General features: G+C 43.5%; 1 protein-coding gene across 3 annotated transcripts in view; it reads right to left on the reverse strand.

Annotated features, from left to right (window-relative positions):
* The window catches only part of LOC138102699 (creatine kinase S-type, mitochondrial), a 125,520-nt gene that overhangs the window by 86,825 nt on the left and 22,074 nt on the right, over positions 1–16,621 (reverse strand). For all 3 annotated transcript variants that reach the window (XR_011147481.1, XM_069000438.1, XM_069000437.1), the window contains exons 3-5: positions 4,174–4,372; positions 2,703–2,798; positions 486–707 (exon numbers count right to left, since the gene is read on the reverse strand). Coding sequence is in view for 2 of the 3 variants with exons in the window: in XM_069000438.1 (XP_068856539.1) it covers positions 486–707; positions 2,703–2,798; positions 4,174–4,372 (517 nt within the window). In the remaining variant the exon portion in view is untranslated. The remainder of the gene's footprint in view (positions 1–485; positions 708–2,702; positions 2,799–4,173; positions 4,373–16,621) is intronic.

Raw genomic sequence — 16,621 nt, forward strand, 5'->3', positions numbered from 1 at the left:
GGTGTGTGGGATAGTATGGGCAAGTACCTAGGATAGTGACCACCTCCAACATTTTGGAACCCCTGAACATGTGCAGAATCCTGAAAAACTAGTAAAATATTAGGAAGAAGTATGCTGTCACCCTGGCAATTCCAGAGAGACACAAATCACTGCAACCTGTTGGGGCCTGGCTAATGCCTACAGAGCACTGTTCTACACTACTCAGTACCCTCAGGGGGGAGAGAAGGTCTCTGGATCTGATGACAAAACGACAGGCACTGAGGCTACTCCAACCCCAATGATAAACATTGTGGCTACTTGAACCCCGGTGACAGGTCCTGCACTTACTCCAACCCCTGTGACAGACACTGCCACTGAACCAGAGAACCAGCCTGTGCTGGTATCAGTCACCCCTATACACAAGAAGAAATAGACGTGAAAGACTTCTCATTTAGTAAAGGAGGACACATGCAAAAGCCAGACATGTAACATGGAGTTATACTTACATCAATAAGCTGCTGCTGATCCTTCTCAGACATATTTGTCAAGCTGTAGTACTTTCCAGAAAGGTCTCCTTTCAGCCCAGCTAGAGCAGTGACTACAACATTTTCCACTTCTCTTCTCTCTGCCCTGGTACAAGCTGGAGGAAGGCTGAGACCCCGGATGCTACGACCAGTACGTACTCGTGATGAGAGGACATATCGCTCATCAAATTGACCATGGGTGATCTGAAGGAAAAATGTTTTTTAATTTACATACAGTCACCCATTTTGTACCCCACCATTTAAAAATCCTATTATAAAAAACAGGTCATCTTTCTGCCCAGGAATCATGACCTCTTCTAGATATCTCAGAACATTAGGAGCCCCTCAGTGTTTCAAATACTAAGGGTGTTTTTAGGAACTCCAAAGTTCTTTTGCTGACTGAATGTGGCCAAGTAACCAGCTGATCCTTCTTAGCTCCAGCATGGAGTATGAAAAGATCTGAATGGCTTTTGGAAATATGGATATGAACATAGAAAGAAGTCCAGGTATGGAAGTTCTTTTGAAAGAAGAAAGTCCAAGATGATACTAATCAATGCCATTATTGAACTATGAAGGAAATACTAAGAAATGGCTAAGACTAGACTCTGTGTCTGCAGGAAAAGGGGAATGCTTTCACTCTGATCCTTAAATACATGGTTAACTTTACCTCATGAACAGGCTCATAGTGCCATTAGGCAAAGGCCCAAATGTTTTGTACCATCTGGGATCAATCCCTCTGTTAAGAACAAGGTAGGAATGCAACTAGCTTGCTGTTAGGGCCATGAGAGCACCAAGGATCTCTGAAAACCTTTCACCCTCTCTCCACTGGGTTTTATCCAGCTCTGATATTGCACACTTGTGTAACCATGGATCCCAGAACTTTGAAAATAGCTGTCTGAAAAAGATTTCTGAGAAGTTTCATCTGCAGTCTTTACACCTTGGTTTGAGCTGCATTTAATTTAAGGCACCTTCAGTCCTTATCTGAGCTACTTTATAAGTATGCCTGTGCCTGGCCTTGTACCTTGTTTATCCTGACCCTGCCTCACTGACCTGACCTCAGACTTGCCTTGTTGTGGAGGGCTGGGAGCCCTTGGCACAAGAGCCCTCTGCACTCCCTTGGAGGAGAGAGGCCTGAGGGCAAGACAACCTTCCCCAGAGATAAGCAACTTTCCTCTGGGTCATGGAGAGAAAGTGAACCACCCCCAGCATGCCTTGTTTCTATATGGCAATAGCCTGTACCCAGTTGGCTAGTTGGTTTCTACCCCACCTCCTGCCTTTCCCATAAAAAGCCCCCTGTTTCTGCCCCTCAGTAGGGAGTTCTTGTCCCTGGCCTTCCCTTCACAGAGGCTGCTGGACAATAAAGGCTACCTCTGTGGAACTGCTATACGAGGCTCCTGTCTCTAAATCCCCAAGTTCGCTTTGGGTGACTTCACAAAGGGCTGAATCGCAAGAGTTGAAATCACTTGTAGCTGAGAAATCACTACACTCGCTGAAATCACTTCCTGCCCAGGGAAGCCAGCCACTGCTCCTGGAAAAGTTGTTCCTTGCAGGACACTCTTTCTAGGAAGGTCGTGGCACACTGGGTTGTCCACCCTCGGCTCTCCTGAATAGCAACACCTTGTCGCTATGGGCTTTTCTGTCAATCACTGGCCTGTTGGCTGAACCTGGTTACTGTAACTAGACCTGTTCATCTGTTCTCTACTTGCTTGGGTACTGTGGAAATGTGCCCTTGGTGGGCCCGCTGTTTCTCCTGTCTTGCTATCACTCTTGGCTCCTGGCTTGTTCCTTTTGCCCAGTCTTGTACCTCTGACACTTCTGCATAATGTCAGGGTGTAATTGAATAAAGTAGTCAGGTGAAAGTGGTTCAGTAAAGAGAGGAAGTTAGAAGAAAAGAATAAGGAAGAGAAAGAAAGGCCATGTAGATTCTAGCTTGTCAGATGCTGAAAATCCCAGCAAATCTAAGCTGTAAACTAACAGGCTTGCAATAAGAAAGGGCAGAACCAGAGCTCACTTCATTTAGACATGCTCCCTGTGGGATGTGCCATTTCAGTAATTTGTGGCATTCCAGCTTCTTTAGCCAGTTTCCTCAATTTCTTTGGAGTTTGATCAGGAGGAAAAAAAGTACTATTACATACAATATCATCATTGTAAGCAGCAGCATTGAATCTTTATTTCTTCATTATTTTATTTAAATCCTACCTTGGATGCATCCAGGTCTGTGTGATGCTTCATTGTGCATGGATCATAGCCATTATGTCTCACTTTAATGACAGGGTCAAAAATTTCAGCAAATACCTATGGAGTCAAGAGAATCTACAAAAAGTCTTCACTATTATAGAAACACTTTAATGCACTAACTTCAGTCACAAGGGAAATCCCTTGGTAACGGCTCCTGTATGATAGCCATGGATGTTAGCAAGTGCTAACGGGGGTAAAGGGAAGGGTCATATGTGGGTTGTATCTTTGAAAATTTGTCTGAAAAAAATACCTCTCAAAATCGATTTTCAATAGATCTATTGTTTATGTAGCAGATGGTAACTGCCAGTAGTTTGCCATGAGTTTTGCAATTGCTCTGAGTTTCTCCTGTACATCTTAGAAGCAGAACATGGAATTTCAACCTCTGTCTCCTAACAATAAATTGGGAGATTATTGGTGGTGGATTTCAGTCATTTTGACCTAAACAGTGCTCTATAGTGGTTGCTCATCTTCTCAACAAAAATTGCACTTTATTTACAAGCTTATTCTAGTTACCACAGATAGGTACTATATGTGGTGGCAACCAGATTAAATTTCAGGATTTATTAGCAACTAAAATACATGTTCAGTCCCCAGGCAGCTTGTGCCCTGTTCTTAGGTTGTATGAGAATACCTGTCTTCACTGCCAGTGACTACTGGTGCTAGTTAGAACCATTTAGCACAGGTATGTCAACACTGATCACAATCACACCTTCATTTTGTTGTGCAGCAATAACTCTAGCAGAGCTTTTCAAGGCAGTCACCATGTCTAAATAAAACAAATCACAGAAGCTAGTAGTCCCAGAATACCAGATGTCTTCTTCCATGTTGAGCAGCCTAGCATTTGGGATACTCTTAAAAGATTATATAATAATATACTATTGTATGGTAGACTGAAGGAAGCAGACCACAGAGGTCAATAAAAATAAGGATTTTCTTCTTTTTTATATACTAATACTGTCTTTGGCTTTTGTCATGGTCCACTAGTTATGGCTTAAAGATTCCCAGCACTTCACAGAAGCTATTTTCTTTTCAGTTCTGCCTCAGTTGTTTTACAGTGTAATTTCCATATTACCTTTATTTTGATGTCTCTTGTCGTTTTTCCATAAATTACGTTTAGTATTAGGAAAGAGAGCAGCTGTTGGAGGCAAATAGAGGATTGCTCCCAAGCAACCATATTTTATTGACTTTGACTGCAGTAGAGAGGGCTCCTTTAGCAATGCCTCATATTCACTGCATTTCCTAATGTAGAATAGTATTAAAATTCTCATAAAGAGTAGGGAAAATGTACATGATCTGCCCATATATATTCTCTGGGACACAATTTTTCTTAGGAGTCCATATTCTACTAAGAATCTGTGTTCATATAATGAGCTCTTGTGAACTATACCATACAAATTGAAAAAAATATGATAGCATTGTGAAAATACTTTACCTCATAGGATTCTTCATCACCTGCAACCATGCCCACAGTTTTAATGAAAGGATGGCCAGGATTGTCAACCCCGGTTTGGATACACTGGTCTAGGGTGTAGCCATTGGGAGTCATCTTGTCCCTTAGCCTGGCATAAATTGCTGGTGTGAGGCATTCAGCCATGCAGTTGTTATGTTTGCGGAGATCAGGATAGTCTGCACTGAAGAGAAAAAAAGCATCATAAGCACTTAATATGATATCTTTAAACAGTAATCCTTGCTAGTTTAAGAAACTGCTTAAGCAATCAGGAAACATGGAATACACAGCATAGCTGAAAAATATAATTAGTTCTTTGTTGCAAAATGGTTAGAGGATCAGGGGCATGGGTCATTGATAGAATTATGGGATCAATAAAAGAACTGTACAAGCAATAGGCCTGCAAGCAAAAGTTAGTGTGAGAAATTGTCTCCATGAGAAAATCCCTGTGTGAGAAACAGGCCTGAGAAACAAAAAGAGAATTTTGAAGCGATGCAGCTGTGCAGATAAGATGTGCTGACCGGGAGGAGGGAGGTGAACTCTGAATTCTTTTAATCATAACACAACTAGTAGGAGCTTGCCAATGTAGTCTAATTATGTAGAAGCAGAAATGCACTTTGATAGGTTTTAAGCCACTTAAGAGTTAACAAGCTGGGATACTATATAAGTGCCTCTGGATTGCTAATAAAGGGAGCTTGCTTTTATCAACCATATTGGCTGGGTCAGCAATTTCTCCCCCCGCTGGAGTCCACGGACCTTTTTCCAACAGTTCTTGGTTTATACATATATTCAGTTTATGTGGCAAGATTTTTTAGTGGAGGGGCTGCAGAAATGGCTTCTATGAGAAGAAATCAGGGGCTGCCTCCATGCTCAGAGACAGTTTCAGTGGGCTCCACAATGGACCCCCCCACTGGCCAAGGCTGTGCCAATCAGTGAAGCTGGTGGCACTTCTGTGAGAACATATTTAAGAAAGGATAAAAGATACTGCATAGCAGGTGTGAGAGAGAAAAGAAAGAAAAATTTTGAGAAAAACAACCCTGCAGACATCAAGGTCAGTAAAGAAGGAGGGAGAGGAGGTGATTCAGGTGCCAGATCAGAGATTCCCCTGTAGCCTGTGGTGAAGACCATGGTGAGGCAGGCTGAACCCCTTCAGCCCATGAAGGATCCCATGGCAGAGGAGAATGATGTGCCCTGAAGGAAGCTGCAGCCCATGATGAGCCAATGATAGAGCAGGATCCTGGCAGGAAATGTGGCCCATGAAGAGTAGACCACGCAGGAGCAGGTTTTCTGGCGGAAACTGTGGTCTGTGGAGGACCCATACAGTTTGTTCTTGGAAAGGATTCACACTGAAGTTCATTGTTGTGGTTTGACACTGGCCAAATACCAGGCAGCCACGAAAGTCGCTCACTCGCCCTCCCCTGCCACAGCTGGACAGAAGAGAGAAAAAAAATTCAATGAAGGGTTCATGAGTTGAGATAAGGACTGGGAGAAAGCACTCCAAGGTCAAAACAGGCTTGGCTTAGAGGTACAAAGTGAATTTATAACTAACAAATTCGGAGCAGGATAATGAGAAGTAAAATAAACCCTTAAAAACACCTTTTCTTCCCCCAACCCCTCTTTCCTTCCTATCGACAGTGCAAAGAGACGGTGTGAGGGTTTTGGTCAGTTCATCACCTGAGGTTTTCTTCTGCTGCTCAGGGAGAGGAGTCCTTCTCCTGCTATGCCATGGGGTCCCTCCCATGGGAGACAGTTCTCCGTTAACTCCTCCAACATGGGTCCACTCTCACGAACAGCAGTCCTACCACACCTGCTGCAACGTGAGTCCCTCCCATGGGCAAAAAGTCCTCCCAAAATTGCTGTGGCATGGGTCACTCTTCCACGGGGTGCAGTCCTCCAAGGACAGGCTACTCCAGCTTGGAAGTTGAGGAAAGGGCAGTCAATAACTAACTCATGTAAGCACAAGTTAACTATTGGGAGACGCAAATGTTAGTTCAGACAGCAGATGTTAATTACAAAGCCTGAGAAGCCGAATTCACCCTAATCTTGTCAAGATAGAGGGGACAAGGATCATCTCAGAGACTGCTGAATCATTCCTCAAAGGACTACGCATGACCAGAGAGAAAGGTGAAAAGTGCACTGTGAGGATGACTACTGCTCTTCATCAGAAAGACCCCTGAGGAAGAAGAGGAGCCTTCCTCAGTGCGACCACCCGGACACACACTGCATGCGTGGCCCGTATGCTAATGATATTAATGACTTCTGAGAAATAATTTGTATAACCACACCTGTCCCAAGGAATGTGATGAATATTCATAATTTAACCCTTAGTACTGTGTTGTAGAGAGCACCAGGTGTGTGTGCTTGGAGGAGTGATCCCCACACACCCGGCGCACCGAATAAAGCAAATACCCACTTCTCTGACTGTCTCTGAAGTGTCTCCTGGCCCGGTTTCGGTGTGATTCAATCTGGCACCCCAGATGGGACCCTCTCTGCCCAGCTGCCGGATCCAGGGGTAAGCAGACCTCCCAGTCACGACCCTGAATTTTCAGGGGGAGCTCAGCTGTCCTTTGGCTCACGGCAGGGGCAGACAAGGACCATCTGCACCAAATTAAGGTATTTGCTATTCCTTTTAAACACAGAAATACCTGCAGGTCCAGGGTTCAAGTCCCTGAGGGTGGGTTGAAAGTCCTGAGGAAGGCTGAGTCTCACAAAATTAGTCCTGGGCAAGAGAAAAAGTACTTTTAAAGGGGTTGGACCCCCAGGGGTTGGACCCCACTGTGAAAGGTACCTTTAAGGGGTTGGATCCCACTGTCATGTGCTATTGTACTGCTATTTTTGTTTTGTCTGTTGCTATTCTGCTGCTGTGTGAGTGAGAGTGGATGAGACGTGCTGTCAAAGTACGAAGCGAGTGAGGAGCTCTATCTGCAGTTCCATACCCCGGCGATGGGCTCGGCCAGAGAAAAGCAAAGTGTTTGGCAAAGACTGAATGAGTATAAATCATATAAACCGTTGGTTTGGAATTCAACCTTACTGTCCAAAGGGGGGGCGGATTTTAGAAGAGAAGGATTTTAGCTATTGAATTGAAAACATCCAGACCCCCAATGCCTTTCTAATTTAGCTCCATCTGATGTTCCTTTTGAAATCCCATGTTTAGTGTGTGAAAACAGTTGTGAAGCTTGTATTTGTGTGCATGTATTAATTGTGAGAGGAAGTGGTATTGTACTTCTACTAGATGGAGTGGGTGGTGTCCAAACTGTCAGAGGAGAGAGCTTGGTATCAGACTAGAAAGAGCAGGAATAAAGAACTTGGCAAAAAAAAATGAAGGTGTAGATAATGTTAGAGTGAGGGGAGAGTGACAGAGAATAGTAAGAAATTTGAGAGGAACTGGTTAGAAAAGTACAGCAAGTGTATGTAAAAAGAGATGAGGAAAAGGCAAAAGCAATGGCAAAGGTGATGGCAAAGGTTGTAAGAATTGTGGACATCGTGGTTAATAGGTTTGAGTGTTTAGTTCCCTTTTCTGCTTGGTGTTTTGTGCGGAGCTGTAAGGCTCCTTTTATGTGGTTGTAGTGGTTTGGTCTAAAATACTCATTACTGTTTATCTTCTGTGAGATAAGAATTAGGAGAAACGCAAAGCAGGCACCAAACTTGAAAGAATATAAAGAAGTTTATTAACAGACCTAAAAGAAGGAAAAAAAAATTATACCACACCTTTGGAACTCTCCTCCTCCCCCCACCTTCCTCCCTTCTCCCACTGACAATGTAAAAAGACAACCCTTAAGATGTTCAGTCTGTTTACCACTTCCATAATAACCTTGTTCAGTCCATTTAGAAAGAGGAGTCTCTTTTTGCTCGTGCTATGAAAACATTATCACAACGAGCCAGCCACCCACTTCCAAATATTGTCCAGTCCATTTAGGAAGAAGAGTCTCTCTGCTCGCATGCGAGTCCCTTCCCCGAACTTGCAGCTTTTCCCGCAACTGCTTTCGAGGGTCCACTCTTGAAGTTTTTTGGGGTACAATTTTAAGGTTGAGCCGTTCAGAAACAAAAGTTCTCTTCACCCATCTCTGGGAGCATTTCATCTCTAAGAACAGAGGCCCTCCTCCTTCCCTGGGAGCAAAGGGTCCTCCTCATCTTCATCTTTGGGACTATCTCTGGGAGCATCGCTAGGAACTGAGATTTCTCCTTTCCCATTTGGAGCAAAAGTCCTCATCTGGTCCATCTCTCCCTGTCCAAGCTTCTCATGAAATTACAGCTGCGTCAGCATCTGCCTATCTCAGTGCAGGTGCTTTTGCTTACGAGTTGAACACTCCAGCCCCCATATCTTCATGAAATTACAACGGGATACTCTGATATATCATAGCTTCACAACAGACTTTCAGCTTTAAGCATCTCCTCTCTCTCTCTTCCCTCAGGTTTTCAGCTCTTCACAGCAATAAAAGGGTTAATCTCACCTAGGCCTTGCAGCTGTGTGGCTTATGCCGCGTTTGCTGAAATCTTGGCCACAGTGGGGGGGGGGTTTCCGAGCCGCACTGGCTGCCCACAGCCCTGCTGGGGAGGGTCATCCTGGATCCGTGGCCCGGCCTGGCCTGGCCCGAGCAGGGGCCAGGCCCACTGGGCCCCGCTTGGGCCCCGCAGCCACCTGTCCCAGCACCGGAAATGAGAGAGAGCTTGGGGGGGGGAGTTTGTCTATTCTTAAGTGTGGATCACAGAGGCGGTCACAACTTTAAGTGGCCTAAAGAATTGTCCATATTCAAACTGGCCAGCTGATAGGTTCTATCAGGTCCCAGAGGAAGCTGTAAGCACCCCTTAGCAAGGACATCCCTTCTGGGACTATGCTTGCTAACCTATAACAGTAGTGCTTGTGCAGAGCTGAAAGGCTCCTGTTTGGAGGGGACCCATGCCCCTGTGCCTTTTGTGTTTTGTTATGAAAAGCCAAAATTGGCAGGATTCAGTCCTTAGGCTAATCCGGAGCTCCTATCTTGTGGAGAACACCCCCCCCCCCCCCCCCCCCCCCCCCCAGTCTGTGGTTTATTGTGGAGAACTAGAATTGGCAGATTCTAATCCTAAAGCCAATTCCGCAGCTGCTGCCTTGTGGGGATGTTGTTGTCCCTAGGCAGGCCTAAGTATTTGTCATGCAGCCTCGTCTGTGGGGGCTATAGAGAAGCTTTAGGGAAAATGCCTGTCCTGAGTGGCCAGTTAAAAAAAAAAAAATTGAGATAAGGAGCAGTTAGTTACTAAAAGATGAATGATTACTAAAAATGTGATTAGTTATTAAAAAAAAAAAAAAAGGGGGGGGGGGGGGTTTAGGCAGTAGCGTTGCTTGCCGCCAAACTCAATCTTGTCCAAAAGGAAAATCGCTCGAACATAAAGAGCAAACTGATAAGGCAAACAGCTCCAGGGCAAAAAGCAAAAGCCTACTAAAACCCTTAAGAAAAAGAAAAAGCAATTCAAATGCCTGATTCACAGACTGCAACTCTTGCAAAACTTTTAAAAGCAGTCTCACTCCCTCTGCTGAACAATCAACTGGAGGAAACCCCACTGAAAACCTGTGGGAAACAACAAAAGTGGTGCAACCAGCACTTCATAGAATAAAAACTAAAACTCCACTTGAATAAGTTAATGCAATTAAACTCTTGTTTCACTCAGACATATTTTTCATATTTTTTTGGGAAGTTTGTTTCTTTTTTCTAGGAATGTCAAATGTCCCGACATCAAAGATAAAGAAAGCAGTTTGAGAGCAAGGAAACTGCAAGCAGCAAAATCACACCTAAATGTGATAACCATTGCTTCACTGTCACTTTGTGTTAGCCCAAAAAAAAAAAAAAAAAAAGTTTTACTTCTTTTTAATAATCGGTCTAGTGGGCCAAATTTTCACTTTTCTTTTATAGGAACCTACCAACACATGAGATAGAGCTGTGTGAAAACCAATGAAATTTAAAGTGTCACCATAATTGCTTTCATTGTCAGTTAATGTTTGTAATTTGTTTGTGTTTTCATTGCAAGTGACTTGGTGAGAGATCAAATAGAAGTTAACGCATTCTACATATTCTTGAGTTTAATTTTTGTCTAACGTGTTTTGTCCTTTTACTGAAAAATGGTCTGGTTAAGGTCTTATGGATGTATAATTTGTCTCAACCAATATTATCCTGAGAGTTGGTATAAGAATTGATACATATTTGAAATCATACAAAAATGTACTAACCTTCCCAGTTCTGCCTCAGAAGGATTCAAAATTATTATAATCTGGCTAAATTTTTCAGATTTGCTAATTAGTGAATTAAAAAGAATCTTGACAAAACACAAGCAAATGCTACATGAGAAATGATTGAATCCCCCTTCCTAAACCAAGAGGGATACAGAAAAGCCTTCTACCAACTCTCAAACGAATGTACTATTGAATCTCATGCCATATGTCTTAAGAGGGTATTTTAACTTTTCCTCACCCTTCCTATTTATAGCACATTCTGCAGTATCAGTTGTAGGTATAGAATGGGATGAAGGCAATTTATTCACTAAAATTAAAAACAAACAAACAAACAGAAAAGGCTACTTGAGATAAAAAACCCTAATTTTGAAAGAAAATTAATTTCATTTTTAATCCCACCAAAAATAAAGCCACAGTTTGTAGTTTGTGTCAAGATTAAATGACAAGAGTGCTATAATCTGTCTCCTAGAAAACAGAGCATAGCCCTGATATAAAGATATGTTTGCATGGGAACATTTTGTATGAAAATGTTTTGTGTGTTAGTTTTGTATCATAAAAACTAATCCTTCATAATGTATAGAATTATACAGCAGAGTAACAATATTATTATAACAAAAATTGTATAAAGAAGCTACAACTAAAGAAGCCTAAGATTAGATAAAGGGAAAACCCATTCTTTGATCAACTCAGGCTTAAGAAAAAAAAAAAAAAACAAACAAAAAAAACCAACAAACCAACCGACCAAACAAACAAGACTGAAAGAAGAGAAATGCCCATAGACAGTAAAATAACAAATCAAGTGATCCCATTAGTATGAGATGTTGAAATTCCAGGGAGATCAAAATGGGCTCCCCCAGTGATTATTGAACTACTGGAAGGGGCACAACCAGTGTCAGTTAAACAATATCCACTAAGGCATGAAGCACGAGTAGGAATAGAACCAATAATTACTAAATTTATTAATCAGAGGTTGTTGAGAGAGTGTAGATCCCCCTACAACACCCCAATTCTACCAGTACAAAAGCCAAATGGAAGTTATTGGTTAGTTCAGGACCTGAGGGCAATAAATACAATATCAAAAACCCTACATCCCATAGTAGCCAATCCTTACACTTTACTCACAAAATTACAAAGTAACTGGGTGTGGTTTTCAGTTTTAGATTTAAAGGATGACTTCTTTTGTCTGCCATTAGCTGAAAGCAGTCAGGAAATTTTTGCCTTTGAATGGGAAAACCCCAGAACAGGGAGAAAAAGCCAACCTACATGGACTGTATTGCCACAAAGATTCAAAAATAGCCCCACAATAATTGGAGATCAATTAGCCAAGGAACTGGAAGCCTGGATGCTGCCACTTGGGGAAGGTACACTCCTGCAGTATGTTGATGACCTACTAATAGCAACAAGGACCCGTGAAGACTGCAAGAACTGGACCATAAGTCTTTTAATTTTTCTGGGACTAAGTGGATATAGTCTCTCCTGAAAAGGCTCAGCTAGTCCTCCAGAAAGTTACATCTCTGGGGTATGAACTGGCAGGAGGGGAGAGAGCCTTGGGAGACAACAGGAAGGAGGCAATTTGTCAAATGCCCCAGCCAACTACAACCAAAGAACTGAGAACTTTTCTGGGAATGACAGGATGGTGTAGATTATGGATCTACAACTATGGACTCATTGTGAAACCTTTATACCAACTCCTAAAAGAGACTGGGGGAACTCACCTAGGCTGGACACCAGAAACTAATGCATTTGTAACTCTGAAACATGAGTTAATGCAAGCTCCAGCACTGGGCATACCAGATATCACTAAACCTTTTCTGTTGTTCTCACATGAGAGACAAGGACTGGCACTGGGACCTTTGGCACAGAAGCTGGGACCATACAAAAGGCCAGTGGCTTATTTCTCCAAGCAGCTGGACGTGGTCAGCCAAGGATGGCCCCCCTGCCTGCGTGCAGTGGCAGCTGTGATCCTGAACATAGAAGAAGCTCACGAGTTCACACTGGGCCAGCAGATAACTGTTTTTGTCTCTCACACAGTGTCAGCAGTGCTCACACAGAAAAGAAATCACTGGTTAACCCCATCTTGCTTTCTCAAATACCAGGCTGTCCTAGCAGAATCAGAGGATGTGAGTATCCAAGTAACTAATGTTTTAAACCCAGCAGCTTACCTCCAGGGCAAAGCTACTGAGGAGCCCGTACAGCATGACTGCATTGAAACCATGGAGGCAGTTTACTCCAGCCACCCAGACCTAAAGGACTCTCCGCTAGAAAATGTGGAAAACTGGTTCACCAATGGGAGCAGTTATGTCAAGAATGGTAAGCGGCTTGCTGGGTATGCAGTTACAACCACAGACGCTGTCATTGAGGCAAAACCGTTACCTGCGGGGACATCAGCTCAAAAGGCTGAAATAATAGCCCTAACTCGAGCCTTGGCGTTGGCCAAAGGAAAACCTATCAACATTTGGACTGATTCAAGGTATGCTTTTGGGGTGGTACACGCTCACAGGGCTATCTGGAAAGAAAGGGGTTTATTAACCTCACAGAAGAAAGAAATCAAGCATGCTACTGAAATCATACAGTTACTGGAAGCAGTGATAAAACCTTCAAAAGTGGCTATAATGCATTGCAAAGCACACTCCTGTTGGGAAATAGAATTATTGGGATCAATAAAAGAACTGTGCAAGCAATAGGCCTGGAAGTTTTAGGCTTGTGTGTGAGAAAACTTTCCATGGGAAAGTCCCTGTGTGAAGAAAAGCAGGCCTGAGAAAGAGAGAGGGAGTGAAAAACTTGCAGCTGTACTATCCGGGAGTGAACGAGGGAGATGAGCACTGAATTCTTTTGATCATAACAAGATTATGGAAGCTTGCCAATGTAAGTCCAATTATGTAGAAATAGAAATGTGTTTTGATAAGCTTTAAGCCACTTAGGAGTTAACAAGCTGGTATACTATATAAGTGCCTTTGGACTTCTAATAAACGGAGTTTGATGGAGTTTGCTTTATCAACCATATTGGTTTGGACTGTTTCTCTCTTCCCCCGCCAGGGCCCGGGCTCCTCGTCCCGCTGAGCTTCTAACACACTCCCAGGGTAACACTATCCCTGAACTAATGCTATGGCAGAAAAAACAGCAAAGGCAGTCGCTGGTGGAGATCAAACTCAAGCCCTAGCTCTAATCCCTTCTAGCACCCTTGTTGCTGCCTGTTCTGAGCTTCCCCTCCCCCTCCCTAAGACACTTGCCTCTGTCATGTGCTCTGAGCTCCTTTGTTCTAAGCGTAGGCAAAACCAAATGTAACTCAAACTTTTTAGCAGTGTCTGATTTGCCGTTCACCCCGGGTCTGCCCCCAGTCCTCCCCTTTCCCCTTCTCAGAATAAAAGAGACTACCAAGGGAGGCCCTGCCTCTCTTGGCTCTGCTATCCTTTCTGCGAAGATCTCTTGTCGTCTGTTTCTTTTGAAAGCTTCTAACTGCGGGAAATTGAGCGAGCAGAGAGCTATAGTTCTCCCTCTTTGCTTCTGCTGGTGGTATTTGCTTTGCAGCTGATACAGTTACTGATTTTAGAGCTACTAAAGTGCTAGATTGTCCGTGATACCTCTCTGGGTTGCTCGAGGCTTTCTAAGGCATTGAACTACAAGCACTAGCCGGTAAAAAGCTGAAAAGATACCTCCTCACATCTTTATGGGTGAAAAACCCCCACCATATGACACTGATGATTTAAATTGGATACAAGAAGGGAAGGAGCAAATAGGATCTGATGGGTGGGCTAGAATAAAGGATCTCATTGTAATACCCAGAAAACTGCTAAAATTATTCATCCAAAGTGAACATTCTAAGACACATTGGGGAGTTGATGCTTTATATAACCATTTGAAGGACAAAGTGAAGGCATCAAAATTAAAGGAAAGAATTGAGGACATAACTTCCACTTGTGAAATCTGTCTTAAAAACAACCCTAATACCACTGTTAGGCTAAACACAAGAACTATCACTAAAGGAGTTTTACCAAGGGATGTGTGGCAAATTGACTTTTCTGAATTACCTAGGAAGAGGGGATACAAGTACCTTCTAGTCCTCACAGACACTTTCTCAGGTTGGCCAGAAGCTTTCCCTTGTAAAACAAATAAAGCTAGAGAAGTTGTTAAAGCTTTAATACAAGAAATCATTCCACGATTGGGGGTACCCAGAGAAATTAATTCTGACAGAGGATCGCACTTTGTAGCCCAGGTGGTGCAGGGAGTGAGTCATCTACTGGGTATACACTGGCAGTTGCATACACCATACAGGCCTCAGGCAAGTAGACAAGTAGAAAAAATGAATCACTTAATAAAGCAACAATTAGCTAAAATTTGTCAAGAAACTAATTTATATTGGTATCAAGCTCTGCCCATGGCTTTGCTAAGAATTAAGGTAAAACCACGGCTCAAAGAAAAATTATGTCCCTTTGAAATTCTGTATAGAAAGCTCTATGGAACAAACATGATTCACAATGACAGTATGGCTCTGGTAGGGCAAAGCTACCTAATAGATTATATAAAGCATTTAGATCAAAAATTACAATCAGTACAAACATTGCATCAGATCACATTAGATGACACTTCTTGAAAGTTTAAAGAGGTATAAAACAAACTTACATCATGGTTACCCAACATATCCTAGCTTAAACAATTGCTTGTAATAGCTATTTGTGTTATTGCATTGTTACTTAGTGTTTGTATCAGTAGTTACTGTTGTATGATATTATGTACTTGGAATCGTGATGCTTATGCCCAACGGCACAAGCACAAACTTAGAAATAAGATAGAAAAAGGTACTTACTTTAAAGATATGCGAGATTTGTAAAGAATTACAAATAACCAAAGAAAAGGGGGGATTGAGGAAAGGGCAGTCAATAACTAACTCATGTAAGCACAAGTTAACTATTGGGAGACAGCAAATGTTAGTTCAGACAGCAGATGTTAATTACAAAACCCAAGAAGCTGAATTCACCCTAATCTTGTCAAGATAGAGGGGACAAGGATCATCTCAGAGACTGCTGAATCATTCCTCAAAGGACTACGCATGACCAGAGAGAAAGGTGAAAAGTGCACTGTGAGGATGACTACTGCTCTTCATCAGAAAGACCCCTGAGGAAGAAGAGGAGCCTTCCTCAGTGCGACCACCCGGACACACACTGCATGCGTGGCCCGTATGCTAATGATATTAATGACTTCTGAGAAATAATTTGTATAACCACACCTGTCCCAAGGAATGTGATGAATATTCATAATTTAACCCTTAGTACTGTGTTGTAGGGAGCACTGGTGTGTGTGTGTTTGGAGGAGCGATCCCCACACACCTGGCGCTCCAAATAAAGCAAATACCAGCTTCTCTGACTCTGTCTCTGAAGTGTCTCCTGGCCCGGTTTTCGGTGTGATTCAAAGTAAGAGCTCCCTCTCTCCACCAGGTCTTCCACTGGATCACAGCCTCCTCCAGGCATCCACCCGCTGTGGCATGAGCACCTCCCCCACGGGCTGTGGGTGGATCTCTGTATCCCCCATGGACCTCCATGGGCTTCAGGGGGACAACCTGCTTCACCATGGTCGTCACCATGCCCTGCAGAGGCATCTCAGCTCTGGTGCCTGGTGCACCTCCTCCCCCTCCTTCTCCACTGGCCTTGTGTTGGTGTTTTAGGAGTTCTTCTGTTTTCTTTTTTCTCTTAAAGAATTTTCCCCATACATGTTGCCAGGGGGACAAATTACTGGCTGATAAGGAAAACAAAGGACCTGGCTACAGAAGGAGGGGTCCATCTGGCTACTCTCTTTCACCTGGGCTTGTGGGCTGTTAGTTCCTGACGTTTGGACGGAGAGAGAGGCTGGAAGGAAATTGTCAGCACTGAAGACTTCTGCTTTTTTTGGCTGCCTTCCTTCTACCGGAGAAATCCCCGGATTCCCAAGCCCACCTTTCCCTGCTCTGCTGGGAGCCGGGATGTGGCCGCCTGCCCCCGCCGTTGCTTCCAGCCTTTGCTACTCTGTAGCCCTGCACATCCTGCCTACTGAGACCTGTGGGGGGTTCCCACCGCAGCTCCAGAGTTTGATACACCTCGTCTGCCACCTGGGATTTGTGCTCATCTGTGCTGTTACAGCCTGCTGTTCCCAAGGGTCCGGCCGGACACCGGGATCGGCTGCCCAGCAGTTTGTGAAGCCTTTGTTCGATCTCTTCCCAGGATCACAAGCCACCAGTGCCGCGTGCTCCCCGAGCTC

Source organism: Aphelocoma coerulescens (genome assembly GCF_041296385.1).
Source record: "Aphelocoma coerulescens isolate FSJ_1873_10779 chromosome W unlocalized genomic scaffold, UR_Acoe_1.0 ChrW_unloc_scaf_1, whole genome shotgun sequence".
NCBI lineage: Eukaryota > Metazoa > Chordata > Aves > Passeriformes > Corvidae > Aphelocoma > Aphelocoma coerulescens.